The 24,850-nt window shown below is 37.8% G+C and overlaps 1 protein-coding gene across 12 annotated transcripts in view; it reads left to right on the top strand.

Moving 5' to 3' along the window:
* Positions 1-24,084, top strand: part of pde4d (phosphodiesterase 4D, cAMP-specific) — a 1,157,264-nt gene extending 1,133,180 nt beyond the window's left edge. For 11 of the 12 annotated variants that reach the window (XM_073064478.1, XM_073064489.1, XM_073064480.1 and 8 more), the window contains 9 exons: positions 4,695-4,788; positions 10,988-11,157; positions 11,638-11,736; positions 13,262-13,426; positions 14,445-14,544; positions 18,231-18,385; positions 20,101-20,223; positions 20,419-20,601; positions 21,339-24,084. In XM_073064478.1, the coding sequence (XP_072920579.1) occupies positions 4,695-4,788; positions 10,988-11,157; positions 11,638-11,736; positions 13,262-13,426; positions 14,445-14,544; positions 18,231-18,385; positions 20,101-20,223; positions 20,419-20,601; positions 21,339-21,755 (1,506 nt within the window). In that variant the 3' untranslated portion in view covers positions 21,756-24,084. Of the gene's footprint in view, positions 1-2,420; positions 2,533-4,694; positions 4,789-10,987; positions 11,158-11,637; positions 11,737-13,261; positions 13,427-14,444; positions 14,545-18,230; positions 18,386-20,100; positions 20,224-20,418; positions 20,602-21,338 lie in introns of those variants that run through there. The other variant, XM_073064487.1, reaches the window with a different exon arrangement.
* The last annotated feature ends 766 nt before the right edge of the window (positions 24,085-24,850 follow it).

The raw sequence follows: 24,850 nt of genomic DNA, 5'->3' as shown, positions 1-24,850 counted from the left end.
CCCCATATTTTGATTTTATAAGTGAAACAATTAACTCACCAATGATCTACAAATGCTCCACAGAAATAGCTAAAGCGATTTCTGAACGTTAGATTTTTCTTTACATGATCACCGGACAGCTAATGATGAAAATGTAAATTAAGTGCAGCCTTGGTAGAATTCTACTGACTTGACTGACAAATTAGCTTTAGGTCACATTGGGCATTCCACTTAAAACCTTACAGAAGCCAAATTTGTTAATCAAATACTTTTTCTTATTAATAATCACAAAACTTAAAAGTCTAATATTGATTGAAGTACACATTTTCCACAAGCGAGAAAGTACTAATGCACTGTACTGATAAGCATTTAAACGAATAGATTTAAATTGAATAACAAGTTTAAAAAGAGATGAAAAAGATAGTGCCAAAACAGAACATAACATGTAAAACTTTTTGATTTATTTGCTTAAATGGTACTCATTTAAAGCCGTGGTAAGATGAATTAGAGAACTGTAAACTCTGCTCTTTAGATAACTTGATATTTGCCATTTCCATACTGATCTTTTGGAGTAACACAGTGGTACAGACAGTAGAGCAGCCATCTTGCAGCTCAAGCAGTCCTGACCTCTGATGCTGGCTGGACAGTCTCCCTCTGACTGTGTGGGTCACAACAGGTTCCTCCAGTTCCCCTGCACAACACCAAAACATGTAGGTTGGTAGGTTGATTTGTCATGGTAAATTGCTCCAGGAGTGTAGGTGAGCAGTAGAATGCGAGGCAAATTGATGGGAAAGTGAGAACTGCAATAATGCAATGGTATTAGCATAGGATTACTGTAAATGGGTACTCAACAGTGTTTATTCTTGCTGTGTGACTCTATGATATATGATTGGATTATTATCATCTACTTTTTTAGAATGGCATGCAGGGTATACATGAGTAACTCTCCAATTAAGGAGCAACATGCAAACATTGACACTAGTCATAACTACCATATTCTCTCAAAGAAGGGAAAGGACCACATTGTTAATGGCTATTGTAAATATGATGATGAATTTTAAGTGTCCAAGCTGTTGCCTGTTATTTTCATCACTTTTTGGCATCCCTTTTCCATAACATAGGTCACAGTCTCCCTATTTAATGAGAACTACCTATGTTATTTTTATCCCAGAGATTATCAACTGTAGAGGGCATATTCCTTTCGCTAGAATTGCAGGCTTCCCTTGAACCAAGGTGCCCCGGGGTGACATGCAAATCACTTGTAATCTGTCTTTATGAATTCTTTCCAACAGTGGTACGATAAGTTATTCACATGCCTCAATATTCAACTTATGAATGACTGCACTGGGAAAATTGTGCACATTAAAGCCTGACATTTTAGCACCACCATGTTGCCCTTTATTCATGTCAGTACACTCCGCCAGTTGCACCTGATCTATAGCGGTTACTGAATGAAGAGTAGAATGTATTGGTGGCTCCGCACAAGGTGTGGTAGAGCAGAGCATAGTTACACTCGTAGTTACACTTTAAGTGGCTCTGGAAGAACACTGAAGAACGCAGCAGAGCTCAAATGTCATAGTGGTCTGCAATCCTACACTGCTTCCACACTGAAAGGACCGGGTCTCAAGCTCCATCACACAAAAAAAACTTTTTCCAGATGAAATCCGAATCATTTTCTTTATATTCTTATCAAGATGCTCACCTGAATCCAACCCTCTACAGAAGGAACAGTTTAGTCAGTGGGCTGGGACATGCCTTATCCTGATTAGCAGTCTCGGAGTTGGTGACTATATGTGAAATCGAGTGACGCCATCTATTTGTCATCACTGCCCTTTTGCCACCACCTGGCCAGGTTGCTTTTCTGGGATATCGAACAGAAGCCAGCCACAAGTGTATTGTTCTAGTGTGAGAAAGGAAAGAAAGTAAGGAAAGCATGGTTACACCATCTGCCACATCTAAATTGGAACATAGTGTTGATTGTTGCGGAAGTGGGAAGTGAAATAGAGGACAGGCTGTGAGGAAATGACCAACTTCAGTGGTTTCAGCCCTTCTGCAATACATGGCAACAACAGATTTCCCACCAATGGACATCACAGTCTCCTCTGTGAGAACTAGGGCTCAGAGGTTTATCTGGGGCCCATCCTGTTGCATCTGACCCTACCCCATTGAGTTGCATAAGAGAGTTAACGCACATCAATGATCTCTGTGAAATCCGCTTGGGTGATGTAGTTGTCATGGATGAATAACCGGCAGTGTGTGCAAGATGTGAAATAGGTGTGTCAATAACAGTTGTACTTACTTTGTGAGGTTGCGGTGTGACTATGCGTCCTAATTAATTAAGATTTTAATGAGTCATGAGGTCATGGAAGATTGAGAAATGCCTGATGCTGCTGATGCTTCAGTAAGAAGGATGTGGTATTTAATGACGTGTGAGTTCTTAAGACCCACTGGGAAGACTTACTTCTACTCCAGTTCTTGAGTTCTATGAGGCCAGTGTTGTTCTTGCAGACTCTGCCACAGGTGGGGCTGATGGTTAATGGAGCTAATGGATGGGTAAGTTTCAGAGGTGGTGTGCATTCCTTACTATTATCTGCATTATTGTGCACCATTGCCTCAAAGTCACCAATGCTCCTGCTCTACTTTGTGTAGTTGTGGGTTTCCAGGATTCACTGGGTTTTTAGACATTTTTCTCAATGTCTAAACTTTAATAACAAGTTTAAATTGATACCGCTGTCTGCCGAGTAAATTTTGCCATGGCAGAGCTCAAAGTGTAGATTTCAGGAGTCTGAGGTCAGGTACATGAAGCACACAGCTTGACCATTGAGGCAACTGGGTACGATTAATACATTCTTGCTGGGGGTGTTAGCCTGGGAGAAGCCACAGATATTAGTGCATTTTTCTAACCGGGGGATTTGAAGGTTTTTGGAGAGACAAAATGGTTGGTAACACTGCATTGTTTTGAGGTGTCTATTTTAGATGGTCTTCATCTCCGAAACCATGAGCATTTCCTGGGTTGGAGATGTTAATCTTCAAACATCTTTTTCCTGAGATGATCAGTTGTGCTGAAGATACAGAATTTCATCTTTTATGTCTACCTGTATTGAAAGGCAGTACTTGAGATATGGAAAGTTACCCCTGCTTTCCATGGTCTCACATGGACTTAAGCTGTGAGAGAATGATGTTTGCAACAGGTCATGTTAGTAGAAGACCTCCATTTTGCATCCTCCTGAAGGTGATTTAATGAATCAACACATACAAACAAGCTGGATGAACTCAGCAGGTCGGGCAGCATCCGTTGACTGCTAATTTCAATGGATGCTGCCCAACCTGCTGAGTTCATCCAGCTTGTTTGTACATGTTGATTTGACCATAGCATCTACAGTGTACTTTGTGGTTAGGTGATTTAGTGAACTAGTTGACAGTGATAATGGAGTTCAGTCTCTGAATGGACATGTGTAAAAACACCATCTGTGAAGTGCGGCTCAAAGGTTGAGATCTGAGTGATGTTGGTTCTGTTACGGAGGACACATAGCTGAACATTTTCCCGTTTGATGTGTGGATTCGCTTTATTCCAGCAGGAAGCTTGGCGGAATTGCAGTGCAGGACTGCCAAACAGAAGATTCTGGAAAGTAATGGCACAGCCTTGCTTTCAGCATTCTGCCCTGTTGTAAACTTGTTGACAAAGTTCACTGCTTGCACTGTATCAGCTAGCAGATGTAAGATGGGGTATTATTTTGTGAGTAATCAAATTTAAGAAAGAACTGTTCTGTCAAAATGGAATATACTGTGAGAGGTACTGCTCCAGGATTTCTCTCATGTCATATGGTGCCTTTATAACTCCGCATTTTAATTTGTGTGCAATTTTTTGAAAACTGGTCTATGATTTTCTCTTCAGTACAGTACTCTCTAATTACTGCAGTCACTTTTGTATACTTTCTTGAAGACAATCATGACTACAACTTCTCTGAGGTTTCCATCATGTCCCCCTCCAGAAGTGGGTGATAAATTTGTGGATTTGAAGTCACTCTGCCAGACTTTCAAAACTTCTGCATGGACGTCACGTCAAGGCATTATTGCTTAACAGTTGGAATTTGGCCTTTTTGACTCACTATTGACTCTCCATGCTTTCCATTATTAACTACTTCTCACAGCATTTCCAACAGTGGTGCATTGACAGTAAATTCTGCTCCAGTGTTATTCAATGAATGTTACTGCAACAAAAAGGAGAGGGTGGGATTGTGGCCGATTCCAAGCTCATAACTGAGTGAAATAATAGGCCACAGAAACCAAAAGCCAGGAAATGAACAAAGGTTCTTGACCCTACAAATATTATCTACTCACATGAATGGCTAGCTATCACAGAAAACCAACAATGTATAAATGAACACACTTGAGAATATTGCAAAGGAACTACTTAAATCATAGGAAGGATTTCAGAGACTCGTGCCATTGGCAGAGCATCGATTATACAAATGCCTCTGAAATGTGACCATTAGAACATTTAGCTAGAATTACCACACACAAAGAATGTAGATAACGTGGATTATAGGAAACATTTGTTGATGAGCATCTCTACTTTGACAAAGGGTGCATCCACATGAAATGTGCAGAATTGCTGGCAGCCACCACAGTGAAAATAATTTAGTTTAAAAGCTATCATCAAAACATCACTGAAAATTGAGATTTATTAATATTTCTTGTGTTTGTTCTTGCAGTTCAAGAGGATGCTCAATCGAGAGCTCTCTCACCTCTCTGAGATGAGTCGCTCAGGCAATCAGGTCTCTGAGTTCATATCCAGTATATTTTTAGGTAAGTAACAGGCAAGACATTATTTTGATATACTGTACATTTATTCTGAAATACTAAGAGGTTGAATCTGGTGTTCTACAATTAAAGGATTTATTCGGACTTCATGACTTAAGACTCAAGCATAGTCTTGTCGAATTTCTTTAGTCAGAGAATAGTAAATCTGTGGAATTCTTTGCCACGGGCAGTTGTGGAGGCCAAGTCTTTACGTATATTTTAGGCAGAGGTTGTTAGATTCTTGATTAGTCAGGGCATGAAGTAATAACAGGCGAAAGCAAGCTGAGAGGGAAAATGGATCAGCCATGATGAAATGGCGGAGCAGACTCGATGGGCCAAACGATCTGATTCTGCTCCTATATGAGATTTTATGGTCTTACAGTCTTAAATTAATTGAGCATGTGTTACTTGAAGAACAATAATTATTTTTTGCATCTTTGCTCTTGATTCTGATTGTAAATAATTGATTTTCTGCCTTTAGATGTGGCATTGAAAATAGTCTCTCAAGAGTGACCAACTTCTGTGGGAACATAATTTCATTAATGAATTCTAATTTGTCCAGTTCCAGTACCTGGTTTTTCAAAATATGGCATGTTCTGTAAGATCCAAGTAGAATACAGATTATTAGAGGCAATAATGGATCCTATTCAGCATGGCCTATAAAACCAAAAGATTTGTATAGTCTTTTTATTATCCAATAAGTTTAATTCAAATGTCCTGTGTTACCTTGAGAGCCCCAAGCAGTGATCCTCAGGGGATTTTCAGTCATATACTACACTCCCACAGGTATTATTTCAGTCTGGCATTGGACTCTCCCATTGTATTCAGAATAAACAGTTTATTGTCTTTCAGAATTGTTTTTAATTTCTCAACGTAGTGAGAATTTTGAATATAAAGAAATAATATATAAAATTATTCATACAAAAGCTGTAAATAATATCAAAACATGATTTTCTTCCATTACTTGATAAGATTATCTTTATTTATATGCATAGAATATAGATGGTAGATCGTAATACAGACCCTTTTGCCCATGATATTGTGCCGGACTTTTAACCTACCCCAAATTCAATCTAACCCTTCCCTCCTACATAGCCCTCCATTTCCCTTTCATTCATGTGCCTATCTAAGAGTCTCTTAAACGCCCCTAATGTATCTTTTTCTACCACTGCCCCCAGCAGTGCGTTAGTCAATCACTCTCTACTTCCTATGTAAAAAAAACCTTACCCTTGACATCCCCCCCCCCCCCATTCTTCCCTCCAATCATCTTAAAATTATGCCTTCTTATATTGGCCATTGCTGACCTGAGGAAAAGGCACTGGCTATTCACTCCATCTGTGTCACTTATCATTGTACACATCTTTATCAAGTCACCTCTGATCTTCCATCACCCCAAAGAGAAAAGGCCAAGATCGCTAAAACTTTTTTCATAAATCAATCTCTCTAATCCAGGCAGCATCCTGGTAAATCTCCTTTGCACGCTCTCTAAAGCTTCCAAATTCTTCCTATTTTGAGGTAACCATTACTTGAAATTCTCAAGAAACCCTTCCATTATCAAGAACAATTAATCCTTTCTATTTGTCGATTCAATTAATTAGTTTCAATGAACAGTAAGTCTGGTGCAGCAACAATATACTTGTGTTAATCAGATCTTGGTTACAGGCTAGTGTACGATAAATGGATGACACTTTGATATGCTGGAGGATAACTGAATGTGAATTAGCTATGTTTAAGTTGAAGTGCTCCATTCTGCAAAAATGACTAGGCAGCAGAAAAACTTCTCAGCTTTCAACAAAATGTCAACTTTCAATTGCATCAGAATACTCGATAGAAATCTATGCTTCCAACTAGCCCTGCTGTCTTTATTTATCTTCAGAAAGCTGATCTATGTGTAAGAGAAGAGCAAGGCACTTGAGGCATTGAGTATGATGATTGGTGAAGGATAAAAATGTTTGGATGTCAGATTAATGAATTAAGTTGATTGATGAAAAGTTTATTGATCTACAGAGTAGAGACTATGTCCAGGAGCTACATTATGTCTTTGCACTTTAACAATTTTTGTCATATCTCATCAATATAATAAAAACCTGCAGAAACTTATCATAAATAGAAAGTGGATTTTATTTGATAAAAATGAAATACTGCATTCTATGTAATAATTTTTGCAAAACCATCTTTTAAAAATAATTGTCCAATTATGTACAATAGAACAATGCATAACTAATACACCCTTAAAGTTGAAGTCTGTTTTTGAATATTTTTTAGAGTGTCAGAATACAAACACTGAACAAGATATCAAGTTAGAGTTTTAATCAGTTTTCTGTGCATATAACGGCAACATGTTGGCATTTGCTTGTTATACAATGAGGGATTGAAAAATGTGAAATATAATGCATGGCCATTAACCTGAACTGCTGTGTGATACACCACTGCTTACTGATTGGCACATAATGATCTAAACCTGCATCATCACACTTTACCAGCCCATTATCTCAGCAAGGATTTCAGTGTTTCTGAGCAGAGAAGATTTATATTTTAAATAGTTTTTTATATATGAATTCCTTTTTTTAGTACAGTATCCTTTCACTTGAAATGGCACACAGTGCTGTTATTTTAAATGCCCTTATTTTAGTTAATAGTCTAATGCCTGGGATATTTTTAGTTATTTCTAATAAAGCTCAGAGTACTGATTGGAAGAAATAATTTCTTTGCGACTGCTGATATGAAGACTCAGATTATTACCACACTCTTCTGACAGATTCCAGGATCAGACATTATGATGTACAGCAGCTCCCCACAATTATCTGCAGAGAAACCGTTCCAAGTCTCTTGACAAATGCAGCAGTGGTTCAATCATATTTGTCCCCTTCCTATTGCTGACCAAAAAAATCTTTTGCATTGCTGTTAATAGTGACCAATTGATTGACGGAGAAATCATGGTCCAAAGAACAGAAATTGGTTACAGAATTTTACCTCACCGTTCAGCAAACAAGACACTTTGTCTCATGTTGGCACTGGGGCCAGGAAAGGTTGATACCACTGGGGTACTAAGTAGTGTGGAGGGCCTGCTGGATTACCATAAGGGCAATTGGAAGATGGTCAAATGGAGATTTAACTTGGCTGCCATTGGGCAATCCAATCCCACACTAGGATTGGTTGCATAGTTATTGGAAGAGAGCTGAAAGTGAGACGATGCCCTTTTAGTTCCTTTGGGCTATGAATTATCTGTGCAGAATGATTAGAATTATATGACAATGATGATGGACTAGGTGCAGTTTGTGGGAAAAGTCCCCTCATTTTGTTCCCTGATTATGAAACCAGCCAGCAATGAAAGCTGGGAACTTTACTTGATGTACAGTGAAAAGCAACAAAGTCATAACAGACAGATTTTTAGGGTAAGCAGTAGAGACTTCCATGTCAGAAAATATGGCCTTTGTTATTAATGATAATTATAATGTACTGTTAATAGCCACACCAGGCAGTTTGGGTAGCTAGTGTGCAACAGAGATAAGATGCAAATGTTAATATCAGAAGCAGATATTTTTTCTATCCCCATCTTACCAGCATGATTTCCAGCTGTGAGGCCACATGGGAAATTCTTCTCCAAATGGTCCGCAGATCCTCAGAGACCTCCCAGTCAGCTGAGTACAGTAACTGTGTGAAGTCAGCATGTAGCAATTTATTTTCTTCACAACAGTGGCGATTGCTTATATGAGCTAAACTTGCCCATTCAATAACCCAGATTTTAGCAGGAGCTCACTACGAATGTTAAGAACCTGCAGCTACAATTCAGTACACAACGCACCTGAAATCAGAAGCACTTTTAATTTCAACAAAGGTAAAATTAAAAGTTATGCTCAGCTAGTATTACTGCATTTTTCATTAGTATTTTAGGTTACGTTAGCAGCATATACAAATACATATATGTGGCTGATTGAACTATTGGATTCAAGCCTAAGTGTGGCCACTTATTCATTGTGTTCAACAAATTCAAAAGGGATTTGTTCATTTTGAAGACACATGTCCCAATTAATCTTGGCAACTGCATTTAAAATAAAAGAACTGCTTTTTCTCCCAGAGGAAAGCAAGTTCTAGGAGAACCCAGTGTTTTAATAATTCACTGACTGTTCTCCAAAGGATTCTGAAGGAATTTTTGTTTTAAATTTAATTAAACAATTTTAAATAATGCTAAAGGCTATATTTTATTAAAATATATATTAAATTAAGAAGTTCATATGATTCTAAAGCTACAATACATTACAGGCCAATTTTATAAGGGAATTTGTCAGTTTTGTATTTTATCAGAAAATTGCATAGAAGTGCATTCCTGCTTGAGTGCTAAGCACAATATATGTTTGCATCACTGCATTGCTTTTGGCCTCCAGAATCCATTACATTCACTTCAGTAGAATATATTTCAGAGCAGACTACAATCCATTGCTCCTGCTCCAAGACATTCTTAGTGCTATGAATAGGGATGCATTAATAAGCAAAACTCCCCTGTGGTTATCTTGAAAGCTAGAAAGGGTTAATAAAACAATTCTGTTCATACAGTCTGCAGGAAATTCCATGAAATTCCAGGTTAGCTTAAGAAAACACAAACAGACATTCTCTTCTACTTCAGATCACCTGACAACAGGACTTAGGTTTTGTCTTTTTGATGGGATTAGACTCAAAACATATGACAAATGCAATAAGCATCAACCTTGTTGAACACAAGTCAGCGCTTCAGCTGTTATTAGATCGCTACAATGACAAGTCCCCTTCAGATATTTCTGGACCATTGCCAGACACTATATGGCATTTTCAAATATGTTCTACATGGTTCCCTGGTTTGCATTTTCTTCGCATTCGATTAAGCTTTGCTACATCCAAAGATGAATTATTGACTGAAGGAATAATTTATTCTCAGTACAAATAATTGAAATCATTTGTTAAGTAGCTATAGTACTCTGAACATGTTATTAAAATTATATATTTTTGAAATGGCTTGAAATTATATTTCTAGAATTGAAGTAATGGAACACATATAAAGTTCTCATATTTATGGAATATACTCAATTGTGTGTAAATTGTTTTGAGATCTTTTACCTGCAAGGAACTAGAAAGAATGTGGGTAACTCTTTTATCTGTCTGTAAACCCAACAAGAGTTCTTGCAGCAGTAGAAATGCATTTAGATTAACTGAAGAAAGCAGATGGCTCAGTGGCTAGGAATGAGATTACAGAAGGTGGTAGGACAATTATATAGAAATTGTGGGCCAAACTGGGATCCTTGGGCATACAAAAGAAAGCATTGAATAAAGGCTCAATATATTAAGTAGGGAATATTAGAATTCCTCCGAAAATGGTCGGGGATAGCAGATGCAGGGTTTACAATGTTGAATGAATGACAGTTCTCCTCCCAATAATAGGCACAAGGTTGGTTTAATGGAAGTCCTTTGCCTTACCAGAGAAACCACAGAATAATAGAATTTACAGGTAAAACACTAAAAATTGTCTTGGCCAGAAAGCAGCAAGTACTTAACATATTGAATAATAAGGCACTGCTTGTTATTTTCATGTTAATGCTAAACCATTTGTCTTACCCAGACAAGTGCATCCATCAAGCTATCATTGAAAGCAATGTTACAAAAATGCATGATTATTTCCAGAATAATTGCAAATATTAAAACTCGAGAAACAGAAATGGCTGAGCATACATATGCTTGCAAATTCATTCCCAGTTTGTAGTGCGAAATGCACCAGATATTAGAGACAGCATATTGAAGCAAATGGGATAGAATTTTGGTGAAGTAGTACTTTTCATCTGATACTGCTACCAACCAATGATGATGTTCTCTTTTCTCCTGGAAAGAGAAAAGATTTATTAAAGTTATAGATGGTACTTCATCATTTAAAATTAATTGATTGTTTCAAGAGTAAAGGTTATTAGTTAATTTCAAGTTAAGTCTTACATGCTTGATAGGGTTAATCGAGTTTTGCTTGTTGGCTATCTTCATGTGTTAATTGCTTGGGATTTCTAGGGCTATGTAGCAGTTTAGTGCAAGCTCAAAAGTTCCCAGACTTTTGACTCAGTGTTTCTGTTCATCCTCCACTGAAGTTATTGGGAAATAATGCACCAACGTTCTGAAAAGCTGTTTTCTTGATGTGGCCATTGAAGGTAAAAAAAGTTTTAATATATATGCTATGAATTATTCTCCTTAGATAAACAACATGAAGTTGAAATTCCATCACAAGCACAGAAAGAAGAGAAGAAAAAGAGACCAATGTCACAGATCAGTGGGGTGAAGAAACTCATGCACAGCTCAAGCTTAACAAATTCTAGCATTACTAGGTTTGGAGTCAAAACTGACCAGGAAGATCTTTTGGCAAAGGTATGTTTACTTCAGGCTCTGGGCTTCATGCTTAGTTCCAGTGATATATTCCTCTCTTTTTCTAATGATCTGTTAATTTGGGTTAGTTATTTGTGTTGGAGGACAAATTTTTAATTGGAAGTTTAAGTAGTTTGCAATACTTTTTTTTAGTCCATTGGGCCAATAGAATGTGTTGCTAAATGATAAAAAATATCTTTTCACTGGTTGAGCAGTCAAAATGATTAAAGTTGATCCCAAAGTATATTGCAGATGCTGGAAATCTGAAATAAAAGTAAGAAAAATGCTGACAATATTCAGGCAAGATCTGTAGAAGGAAAACAGAAGTTAACATTTCAAGTCGATTACTTTTCAACAGATCGAAAAGGTTAACTCTGTGTTCCTTCATCTGCAGATACTTCCTAATCTGTTAGGACTTTGGACATTTTCTGTTGTGTTTCAATGAATATAATTGTTCATTTGTAATCTTTGCTCGATTTGCAGGAATTGGAAGAAATTAACAAATGGGACTTTAACGTCTTTAAGGTGGCAGAATATTCCGGAAACAGACCTTTAACAGTTGTCATGTACACAATTTTTCAGGTGGGTTTGGAATGCATTGATAATTAACCATATGTAGAAGTTTCATTTGGTGATGGCATCCTTATGAATACTCTCCAGCAGCGTTGTATGTTGTAAACTACAAATTGTCCATTGATTACCCATTGAACATTGGTTGTTATTCCGTCTTTGTAGTATGTGGTTTTTCATTGGTTATATCATGTTTCGTTGCACTTTCTGTGAATGTCCACAAGAAAATGAATCTTCAGATAGTAGGTATATGGTGACATGGATGTACCTTGATAATAAATTTATTTTGAACTTTGAGCCATTTGACCCTTTCTTTCTAAACATTGAAAGCAGTTGTTAGAATGGAGTATAAATCATAGAACAGTACAGCACAGGAACAAGCCCTCTGGCCAATTAAACTGCTTTGTTTCAAAATAAAGTTTAAATTCCAATAAGAAATATGACACCAAATCAGGGATTGCAGCATACGACACTCACAAAATGCTGGAGGAACTCAGCAGGCCAGGCAGCATCTGCAGATTTTCTCGGGTTTGCAATTTGCAATAAAGGCTGGCTATTCAACTATTCATCATACTACCACCTCGGAAAAACCTGCAGCTCGTTAGTCATTCCTTAAAAGGTAAAAATGAAGGTAGAAGTCTTGCTTCAATACACCTCATGGAAGAGCACAGTCTGTATTCCATCAGGGAACTGAGAATGACCTGACTTAAAGAATCAGCTTACTAGTTTGTCCTTCAGCTTGACTTATTTATTTCCAGTTCCCCTGTACAATATGGATTGTAAACAAGAAAATGAAAGCAATGGATACCATTGAAGAGTGTGGTACAAATGTCAAGTTATATTTACTTAGTGTACCGGGTTTTAAAACCAAGTGTATCCTTGTCTTTATTTTTGTGAAAGAGAGTAATGAACACCAGCGATCTTAGGCAGGCATGAAAGAATTCATAATTCATGACAATGTTTACCAAGTTTACACAAGAATTAGGACAAGCCCATGAAGAGAATGTGACAATTGCTTCTTTTGTTATAGTTTGTTGTCATGAAAGAACTGAAAGATTTCTTTGCAATTGGTCTCACATAGCAACCTTTCTTGATCCTTTTTTTTGGCAATACATTTTTTGTGGACTTTCATTTTTTTAATGAACCTGTGACATTTTCTTTGCACATATTGTATTTGAATAGCTAACAAGAGCATCTTAAAAATCAGTCAAATTTGGGTGCTTTGGAAAAATCCATGTCAGAATTTCATTTTGGCGGCTTAGTGGTTTAATGTATTGTTACTGTAAGTGGCTTTATTCAAGAAGCATTGAGCAGAGGCAGAGAAGCTGGCATTTGTGCAGAGACTCGGGGAGCTGATGTTCATTGCACCTTTGATCAACTGGCTGTGGAGATACTTTGGCAGAAGCTTGGTATTGTAGAAAATGACAAATAACACTGGAGCATAGAGAGGTAGCAGAAGAGAAATAGTACACAAGCAAAGTGATCAGACATTGTATATTTTATTGGTCTAATGTGAGCCCATTTTCTCTACTCTTAGGAGCGGGAGTTGTTAAAAACATTCAAAATTCCACCAGACACTTTAATCACCTACTTGATGACCCTGGAAGATCATTACCATGCAGATGTAGCTTTTCACAATAACATTCATGCAGCAGACGTTGCTCAGTCCACTCATGTTTTGCTATCTACGCCTGCATTGGAGGTAAGCAGTACACTATTAAATTTTCTTAAGTTACCCAGATCAATTGAGGTCCGCATGTGGAGGAATTTGAGAAGAAATTTTGGTCTTAAGCATAATGTCATAGTGTCAGTGCCTGCTGATAAAATAGCAACACGTGGATAAAGCGTAACTGAAAAATGAGCGAAAATCAAAAATATATACAATATATACAGTATCCATGCTACACTGTGAAGAGGTTTTTTGTAAAATCATCTAGAGTGTCATTACTGCATACTTGATTTCCTATACATCATTAGTTGAACTGCACTTGGAAGATTATGCTCAGGTTTCATAAACTGCAGGGTGTAATCAGAAATACTGCTTTAACTAATTGGCCCGCTAAACTCCCTTAGATGTCACACATCCCCAGCTGCCTGCCACCAGTAAACAGGATGCACTATCAAAAGTGCACCTCTAAGCAAAGACAAACAGTTTTTGAAACATGTCCTCTAGTTCCTTGGGTATCCTAGCATTTTATAGTAATTATCACATTGTTATATTTAACTTGCCTTAGTTATTATGTTGTTTAATTGCCCCTTTAGTTGTTTGCTGGAATTATATGAAGTTCTAAGTATTAAAATTTGATCACATTGTAAATTAGATTTGAACACCAGCTTTATGTGATATGATATTCTTTAAATCTTAGAAATGATTTAAGAAAACATCCATGATTGTTTTATACATACACCACACACCAACACACACGCACATCTCACACACACACACACTCACACACACACACACACACACACACACACGTACATGCACATCTCACACACACGTACACGCACATCTCACACACACACACATGCTTATCACACATCATCTCTGTAAACTGAAGCTAATGAAACCAAAAGGTTTTAGATGTCGAGAGATTTCTAAAACCTTCAAGCACTGGAGGTGACAGAAACACCTAAAATACCAGAAGAAACTGCCTGAAGCATTATGACTGATTTGCAGTGTTCTTAATGGACCTACTTGCACATTTTATTTTGCACAGGCTGTCTTTACCGATCTGGAGATCCTTACTGCAATATTTGCAAGCGCTATTCATGATGTGGATCACCCAGGGGTTTCAAACCAGTTCCTTATCAATACAAGTGAGTGTACTACTATTATTATTATCCTTTCTGAGCATTCGGCGTGCAAAGTACTGATACGGCCTGTCCTTGACTGGAAAAGTTCAACTGTTTAGTTAGCACTACTTCTTTACTACAGTCAAAATTATTTCTTAATAGGGGTTTGATAATAGCACATCTGGATTTCCAGCCTCAACAATGTGACCTTTAATAGCATCAGGTAACAGGAATTTCCCTACTGGTAGAATTTGGGGGGGGGGGGGGTCGTTAAAGTTGGAATCATTAAAGTGGATTATTTTACAGTGTATGTATCAGGAGGTGAGAACACATTAGCATTCTCTCACATAGAAATCATGAGCAGCGCAGACACTTGGATGAAGTAGGTTGGTTTGGATTGGATCTCTGGAAGCATCCACCCAAACGAATTGTAATGCCAATCCCCTCCTTTCCGGCGTTCAGCGAGTGAGGGTGAGCCACAGCAGCAAACTTCAACTTAGAAGCAGCGCTCATTGATAGCGGGCTTCTTATGCAAGTTCCCAAGTGGAAATGATGAGTGAGAGCAAAAGGAGAAGGAACAAAAAGAAACAAATATTAGTCTTGAACAAAATAATGCACTTTAGTTATGGGAGAGATTGGATATAGGGTGGGCTTGTTTTCGCTGGACTGAAGGAAGCCAAGGGATGAACCCGACAGAGGCGTATCTAAGAGATGTGAATGAGGTTGATTGCCAGAATTGTTTTCCCATGGGAGTGGAGGAGGGTTAAAGTGAGGGAGAGTTTCAAGGAAAAGTTTTTTTTTGAGTGGGATGATATCTGTAACTCGCTACCAAAGGAGGTGGCAGAGTCAGATGCATTCACTATATTTAAAAGACATTTAGAGGTTCACCTAAATAGGAAAGGCATAAAAAGGCACAGACCAATTGCAGGCAAATAGGATACCATAAGCAAAATTGTCAGCGTAGATGTAATAGTTCAAGGGATCAGTATCTGTTCTGAATCTTTCTGTGGTTTTGTTGTTCTATGAATTACACTGTTGTTGCGATGTGAGGTTATCCCTGCACTGTATTAGTTAGACCACTGCTTAATTTCTACGTATCATTCTGGCCACCACATTGCAGGAATTTCTTTTTATGTGAGATGTGGGGAGATGCAGGCAGGGATGAAAAGCTTTAGTTAAGAGGAGAGAGAAGTTTGCTCTAGGAACCTAATAGGAGATGTATTTGAGAAAGGTACAATTAATTACAAGAAACGTCGAGTGATGGGAAAATCCCGCTTTCTTTATCAGAGGTCAATAACTGGAGTGCATGAATTTAAAGTATTTTTGGAAGGAGTAGAGGAAGATGAAACTCAACAGAACTCACAGCTTGATTCAAATCCAAGAGCTATGACTTATAAAACTTTGACCCAAGTTTTGGAAAGTGGGATTATCATGGACATTAAAAAAAAGGAACAGACGGCTTAATTCTGTGATAAAAAAAATTCTATGCTTCTAACAAGTACTGTCATCATATTTAACACATCCGTTTGAAACCTGCTGCCCCTAGAAATGCTTCATACTACTCTGAGACACCATGCACATCTCAGGACAACTACATTGACAGTTAATAGAGTGACAAACAATTCAGCTGAGATGAAAGATAAAAATTCTCCCGATTTGAAGAGTACTGCTGAGCTACCACTCAGGCTTTACAACCGTTGATTCTCTACTGGTTATCTACAAACCACTTCAGGACTTTAATTTTCCTTTTAAGTGGAAAAATAATGACACATTTCAGACAGTAACAATTTCAAGCTTAAGATACTGTTAGTAGCTACTGTCATGTTGACACATTACAGAAATAAAATTGTTAAGTTTTAGGGAATTCTGTAAACTTGTAATCATGTTATATTTTGTGAGGATCCTGTCTCCTTAGTATTGTTTAATCCTAAGTGTTTATTCATTGTATGCCTGAGGTTTAGGAGAAGATTTTACTGGGAGTCAGGCGTGTACTAATATTAAAAAGGAACATATTAGCATACTCAGAACATCGAAGGAATCACAAGGTAACAAGTACACTTGAATGCCAGGGTGTTAAGTAGGTAATCGACACAGAAATTTATTTGTGTTCACAAAATCCGGATCAGCCAGTATAATTTCTCTGTAATTAAAAATTGTAATTTAATTACTGAGATATCCAAAATTATATGAAATTATATGTCCAAAAAGCTACGAAAGAGTGGGTGTAGCAGGTACAACATCTAGTTAGCAATCAGAGGGCAAGAGAACAGTTAACAAGGCTCTCAAGGAACACTGAAAACTTAGCATCACTTGGTCAGTTTCTTGCTGAAGTGCCAGGTAACTCCACGCCGTGCCACTGCTCGCGGAACTCTCGATGGGGAGAAACGTTAGAAAAGTGTTGATCCATGGGTCGGTGATATTAAAAATGGCATTATGTCACTAATCAAGAAACTTAAAGTTTCAAGCTAGTTCTTGTTATTAACCAACCTACCAAATGAAACTCTCAAATGTTGAAAGTAGAAACCATAGTGAAGATGCATGGTTGAAACCGTTGGTTAAAACTGGTGTTCCGATAGATCAGCTGATCCTTGTTAGAGATGAGCTGGGTGTGGATGGTGAAGCACGGGATCATGTTTGAACTGGATCCAGTGTAGACATCCGGAAGTGAAGGATCAGATCCGAGCAAATCCAGCAGGGAAACAGAACCTCGTTTGAGTTCAAATCCAAAACAATCCATCTGATTCAACACCAGAACATAGACAGATCAGGAAGATTTGAAAGACTGATGTTATTTAATTAGAAAACTAGTTATAATCATGTGAAATGCAATATTGGTAAATTACTTTTACTTTATTGTTGTAAGTATATAAACAAAGGCACTTTCTAATTGGAGGGGAGAAGTACAGCATGCCTACTCTAGTGCTCTGTGTGTGAGGACGGGAGAGCCACGTGCTGTGTCTGCTTTAAAATAATGTATTACTGACTGGAAAACTCAGTCTGCAGCAAAAGCTTGAACGCTCAGCATTAATTTACCATACGTTAATATCTTTGTGAAGACTTTCCAAATGTGCTACAAAGGCTTCATAAGGATCATAGCAGTGAGGGGAATGATATCATCCCTTGTTAGACTGTTGTGGAAATCTTGAAGGACGCTCAAGGGTGAATTGCACCTAGAAGTGCTGGGTTATATATCCGGAGTGATGCAATTCAGCCTGAAAATGGATGCAATCACGTTCTGATCCAGAGAAAAAACTATTTTCTCATGGGGAGCACTGATATAAGCAGCACAATGCATTTGAATACCAAGGCCAGGATCTGATAAATTGAAATCAATATGAAATTATTTAGTTGCAACAATCTGTTACTGTTCATTCATTTTTACATCTGCTTACAACAATGTAATAACTTCACATCCCACATTAAAATGTAAATGAAATTTATAGATCTGTGATATTGTTTTTTTGGAGCACTGTCATCTACTGCTATATTTGTACATCTGCTGATCTTTTATCAAGTCAAGCTATTCAGTCGCAATTGCCAAGAAAATTTATTTTAAGCATGTGGCGGATTATTTGAACAGATAACATGTAAAATTATCAGCTTGCCAGAGATGAATGTGAATAGAATTCAGATTCTCAATGGCATTAACATTCAATACTTCTGTCTCTTTGTCTGTCTGACCCAATGCTGTTAATTCACCTGTTCCACAGATTCAGAACTCGCCTTGATGTATAATGATTCGTCAGTGCTGGAGAACCATCACTTGGCTGTTGGCTTTAAGCTTCTGCAAGAAGAGAACTGTGATATTTTCCAGAACTTGACGAAGAAACAAAGACTGTCACTGAGGAAGATGGTCATAGACATTGTAAGATGAAGCTTCAAAACTTAAAATTCAATGTGTTTTCCCTTTGTGGTCTTTTGAATAGTTTACCTGTCTAAAATTTAATGTACAGTATGTATAATATATATGAGGGGAACATTATTTTCTTTGTACATTAAATACTGTACTATTTTTTTTAAAAACAAGTTCGAACCCCAAAGCAATTAACTTAATTAGCAACAAAACTCCCTTTTTCTCTCTTCTTTACTTCTTCAAGCACTCTAGGGACGTAGTTCTGAATTGTGCAGCTGCCAATGATTACTGTCAAAATAAACTCAAGCAGTTTCCCCTTCAGCAATGCTATTATGAAGTAACCTCATTTCTGATTAAATAGTGACGCAAAGAGGGATGTGTATTTGATGGAAGTCTGTGACTGGTGGTACAGAGCAGAGACCTTAGATGTTTGTGATATGTATTAATGTCCTGAATGTGAATGTAAGATGGATGGTTGGTAATTTTGCATAATGAGAGGAAAATTGGTGGTATTGAGGATAGTGAGCAAGGCTATAGAAGGATGGAAAGTCAGGTAGGATATTGACTGGTGGAATTTTTTTCCAATAAGCTTGAGGTGATGCATTTTGGGTCATCAGATGGGGTAGGACATATACAGTAAATGGCAGGGTGCTAAGCAATGTTGATGAACAGAAATACTTGGAGATTATATCAGTATTTCCCTAAAAGCTGCTAGGTTGGCAAAGAAGCAATAAAGGTATACCTTCCTTTGTAGGTTGGGGCATGCATTTTAAGAGATGAGGCACTATGTTGCATTTTTACGACACATTGCTTGCTGCACTATAGAAGGGATATGATCGTGATGGAAAGGTTGCAGAGGAGACTCAACAAGATATCGTTTGGATTGGAAGACTTTACACAGACTGACTGATACCTAGAACCTTCTGCTTGAGGCGGTGGTGAAAGCAGATGCAGTTCCTATGTTTAAGAGGCACATAGGGAGGCACTTAACATAGGCAAGGCAACAAAGGATTTGAGCAGATGGGATTAATGTAGATGGGCAAAAAGGTCGGCATGGATCAAAGCTTTTTCTTCTGTGCTGTACAACTCGTTGACTGTAATTATATCTGCCTGTTCACCTCAGCACATGTGTGCTCCTCCCAGGTTTCAGAGTTAAGTTCTGGAGGTCAGATGTCCTGCTGCAGAAGTAAGAAACGTCTGACCTGCAAAGAGCATCTTGCCAATGCATTATCTACCAAACAGCTGACAAAAAGTTTGTTTAAGTGCATAGTTATTGCTCCATTGATGAATTGTAGGTGTCAAGGCACTTGTTCTTTTGAATAGATAAATAGATTAATTGATTGATTGCAAGGTGTTTTCGGATAATTTTTTTGAAAATGGGCACATTTTCTAGCCAATCCAAATTTGACTTAGCAAAGATTGGAACGATCTCTTACAAACAAAAATTAGCAATTGTTCTATATTGCGTTTGTCTAACTTGCAATCTCTACTAGGAAGCCTAGGTTTTTCTAGAATTATTTCCTTTCTGTTTTCAGACTCCTATCTCTAATGTCACTATATGGACATACAATCAATCTATGTAAATATGCTAACTTATGTATTTATATTAATTGTGAATGTTTTATTATTGTGTTCTTTATCTCTGTATTGAATCCGGAGTAACAATTATTTTGTTCTCCTTTACACTTTTTACTGGAAATAACGTGAAACAATTTTGAACATTTCAGGTTCTTGCCACAGACATGTCCAAACACATGAACTTACTAGCTGATTTGAAAACAATGGTAGAAACGAAAAAGGTGACGAGTTCTGGAGTACTCCTTCTAGACAACTATTCAGATAGAATACAGGTACAAAACTGTTCATTCAATTTCAAAATTAAATATTTCAATAGATGAGAGGCTGTGTACTGCAGAAACATTTTAATTATTAAAACTAGTGAACATGAATTAATATCTGTGGATGTTTTACTGACTAATATCAATCAATTAGGTTTATGTGCAATTCTTTTTTTTAAATGAACCATGTTTTGCTTAATAAACTAGGTTCTGCAAAATATGGTGCACTGTGCGGATATAAGCAACCCCACAAAACCTCTTCAGCTGTACCGCCAGTGGACAGATCGAATAATGGAAGAGTTCTTTCGCCAGGGAGACCGAGAAAGGGAAAGGGGAATGGAAATAAGTCCCATGTGTGACGAGCACAACGCCTCCATTGAAAAAACACAAGTGAGTAAACTTAACAGCCAGCAAACTAATCTCATGTTTTGAACTATGAAGCTATCTGAGGTACGGGCCTTCTAAAACAGTACTGTATGTGGCACCTTGTTGCAGTACTGCCACAATTAACTACTGGCAACATTTCCATAAGACATACGAGCAGAATTAGGCTATTCGGCCCATTGAGTCTGCTCCGCCATTCCATCATGGCTGATTTATTATCCTTCTCAACTCCTTTGTCCTGCTTTCACCCCGTTACCTTTGACATCCTGACTAATCAAGAACCTATCAGCCTCTGCTTTAAATATACCCAAAAACAGCCTCCAAAGCCCAACATGGGAATGAATTCCACAGATTCACCAAACTCTGGCTAAAGAAATTCCTCCTCATCTCAGTTCTGAAGAGGCATTCTATTCTGAGGCTGTGCCTTCTGGTCCTAGAGAACTGACACCGAGGATGAGTTCTGAATACACTACCATACACAGTCGGAACATCACATATAAAGCAAGTGATTTAGCAATTATCTCAGATCTTAAAGGGAGATTAAAGTGAACTGAAATGGGTAAAGTAAGAAAATGCTCTCACTTTTCTGACTCCATTTTAGATCTTGAGGCAGAATCATTCCCATTTAGAATATTCTGTTAAAGAAAAAGCTGGAAGATGTTAAAGCAGAGGAATAAATATTATGTGGTGAAAAGCATTCACAGTGGTAACTGAAAATATAATTGTCACTTTCCTTCCAACAGGTGGGTTTCATCGACTACATTGTCCATCCTCTATGGGAGACGTGGGCTGACTTAGTCCATCCTGATGCACAAGACATTTTAGATACACTGGAAGACAACAGAGAATGGTATCAGAGCACAATTCCACAGAGTCCTTCACCTGCCCCTGATGATGGCAGTGAAGGGCGACCAGGACAAGTGGACAAGTTCCAATTTGAGTTAACACTAGAAGAAGATGGTGAATCAGAAACTGAAAAAGACAGTGGTGGTAGCCAGGGTGAAGATGACAACAGCTGTAGTGACTCCAAGACTCTTTGCACTCAAGACTCCGAATCAACAGAAATTCCATTGGATGAGCAAGTGGATGAAGAAGAGGGACCAACAGATGCCTCCGGGGAACAGGAGGCAGAAGGAGAAGAGAAAGCTGTAGATACATAATAAAGTTGATGGAGAAGGTATCTTGGAAGGTTCTTCCAAGCACATGTGTAGCTACAGCTAATGCAAATTCCTCATCCTCATTGACAGTACTTTGTATATCACAAAGCCAGGAATCATCTAGATGACTCTGTACTCAGGAATAACATGTCAGAATTTCAGCTCGACGTCGTCATTACAGCATGGGAAATCTAGTTAAAAACTGATCATTACTACTATCAGATTTATGAATCCGAAATAGCAATGGATTGCTTCCGGCGGGAAAAAAATGTTAAACCAAACGTGGGTTTTGTTTTCACAAAGCTGTAGCAGTTTGAGCTTTATTTCCATATACAGATGACAAAGTATGGAAATCCATTCATGAGATTATGCTGCAGACACTGGTTTCTTCAAATGCTTCAGCAATGAAGATTGAAATGCACAGTATTGTATGAGGCTGTGGTTAGAGGAGATTTGTCACCAATGGGAAGTTTGATCATTTATGAAATCACAAGACGTTTTATAATTTCAAGTCTTCCTTGAAGCCTGACTGTAAAAATTGTACTGCTACAAGCTGTACTGACCTCTTTTTGTATCATATGTAATACAGAGAACTTTTTTAGATTTTACTTTTGTTAATACAGATTTATGGAAGTATTATATTTAAAAATACTTTGAATTTTCATCTGTTATTGGTAGATATACTAGTAACTTGCAAGTTCTCTGTACAATTCTGTATGCTGAGTGCAAGTAGTTCTTTATCATCATACATATTATGATTTTATGAATTTAATACCATTTAAAGCAATTATTCTCTGGGAATAAAAATGCCACAAGTCCCCAGATGCTGCATTTTTCTTTGTTAATGATTGCATTGAAAGGCATTGGATCTGAATGAAACCCTTGATTTATAATGTTGCCCCAGCAGCTTGTGGAAACTCGTAGATAGCAGACAATCAACCTTGATAGGCTGTCTCCAGAATTGGGCATAAAATGCACTGAATTTCACAACACTCAAATTTTCTTGCCAAAATGTGCTCAAGCTGCAGACAGCTTGTGAGAGTAATGCAAGCAAAGTTATGTTGCATTATTGTGAAGATTCAGATGAAAAACTTCCATATTGTGTAAAGCCGTGTAGACTACAGGTGCCACGGTAATGTAGCAGTTAGCGCAGTGCTCTGGGTGTTCTGGAGTTCGAGTTCAATTCTGAAAGGAGTTGGTATGCGTGGGGTTTTGCCCAGGTGCTCCGGTTTCCTCCCACAGTCCGTGTAGGTTAATTGGAAATTGTAAACTGTCCCATGATTAGGTTAGGGTTAATCAGATTCGCTGGGGCAGCGTAACAGCCAGAAGGGCCTACTCTGCACTGTATCGCTAAACAATATAAATACAAATAAATACTGTATGGCAGCATGTAGCTCCAAATTAGTACACCTAGGCTTGCAAGTTACTGTACCAATGCAAAACTTTTACTTCCCCACCAACATGCCCACACCTCCCCCTCCCCACCCATCCATATCAGGATGTTTCGGGGAGAATTTATAGATAGAACAAACTGTTAAACTTGAATAGGTCTGGCTGTTAAGGAGCACCTACTGAATGAGCTTATTTTTCTCCATTATTTAATTTTGTTGCCATACCTTTTTCCTCACCAAATGACCTTACTTGTAATCCAGTCTTGTTTGTCTCTGTTTACAACCATGTATTTATTGAACTGTACATACTGTAATGTTCATTGTAAATTATTGATTCTTATTATAACACAATTCCTAATGGACTGGTGTTACTACAATGGAATCTCCTTGTGAAAAAATGAATATACTTATATCTGTAAATTTTCTTCTATAATATTATGCCATCTGTAGCTTGACTAAGGAGAACTTGAGGAAATCAACACTTGATGTAAACGGTTGCAGGCCTTTGGCCCCAGGGTTGTGCCTTAACTTTCTCCAATATATTGTTACTGTCTGCTGCATTTCAAAGCTTACTAGTCAAGTGACAGTTCGATGAAAGGGGAGATTCTTTCCTATTAAAAGCAGAGCCTCCTTTGACACGTAAACTGTAGATTTCAGCAGCCCTGGCCCAAAGGAATTGGACTTTTTTTTCTTTTTGAATTAAACCATAATAAAAGGGATTACAGACAATTGTTATCTACAGAGACTCCTGAACAATTTATTTTGTTTTGAATATGTCTTTAGAGCAGCAACTTGTCTGGCGGTTGCAAAAGAAGAATCTTTCAATGGTTTTCCTAATCTCTTACAGTCTATGGTATAGCACTGTATGTATATCATGCTGAGAAACCTTCATAAAATGTTTTTATATGCAATGATAAAAATAAAAGCATGAGTTGATTCTACTTAATGTAATACTGGTTTACTTATTAAAATAAAAAGATTATAGATGTAAAGTTACTCTTGTTGGGTTAAGAGAGACGGTAGAATATCTTATGCCGAAGATAACAAAAATAACCAAAGGGCATGTTATGAAAAGAATATTATGATTTTGCAATGAGATAGGCAGATGCATTGAGTGATTGAGCAAAACTGGCAAATGGAGTTCAATGTGGGGAAGCATTGGTATAGGGAATCAAAGGCTGGTTTATTGTCTAAACGGAGAGGCTGCAAGTGAGTGAAGGGCAGAGGGACCCTGGTACTCTGCATGAATCTCAAAAGGTTTGCAGGCAGCTCCAACAAGTAGTTACAAGGCGAGTGCATTTTGGCCTAAATCACAAGGTTTTCAAGGTTAAAAAAGCTAAAATGTCACAGAGATTGCTGAGACTTGAAATACTGTGGACAATTTTGTTCTCACTACCTAAAATTATATATACTGACATGGACTTCGTGGATTACAGAGGAGGAGGTGTTTGCTGTATTGAGGCAAATTATGGTGGATAAAATCCTAAAATAAAGTTCCCTCGAGCTCTGCAGAAGGCAAGTGCAGAAATTGCAGGGCTTTAGCAGAGATAGTTAACAACAGGTGAGGTACCGTAGGACTGGAGGATAGCTAATGTTGTTCCATTGTTTAAGAAAGGCACTAAAAATAAACCAAGAAATATTAGGCCTGTGATCCTGACATTAGCAGTGGGAAAGGGGCCGGATATACAAGTATTTGAATAGACATGG

The sequence above is a fragment of the Hemitrygon akajei genome, chromosome 13, assembly GCF_048418815.1.
Source record: "Hemitrygon akajei chromosome 13, sHemAka1.3, whole genome shotgun sequence".
Taxonomy (NCBI): domain Eukaryota; kingdom Metazoa; phylum Chordata; class Chondrichthyes; order Myliobatiformes; family Dasyatidae; genus Hemitrygon; species Hemitrygon akajei.
The sequence above is the reverse complement of the archived record's forward strand: the minus strand, read 5'-3'. Positions and strand labels throughout refer to the sequence as shown.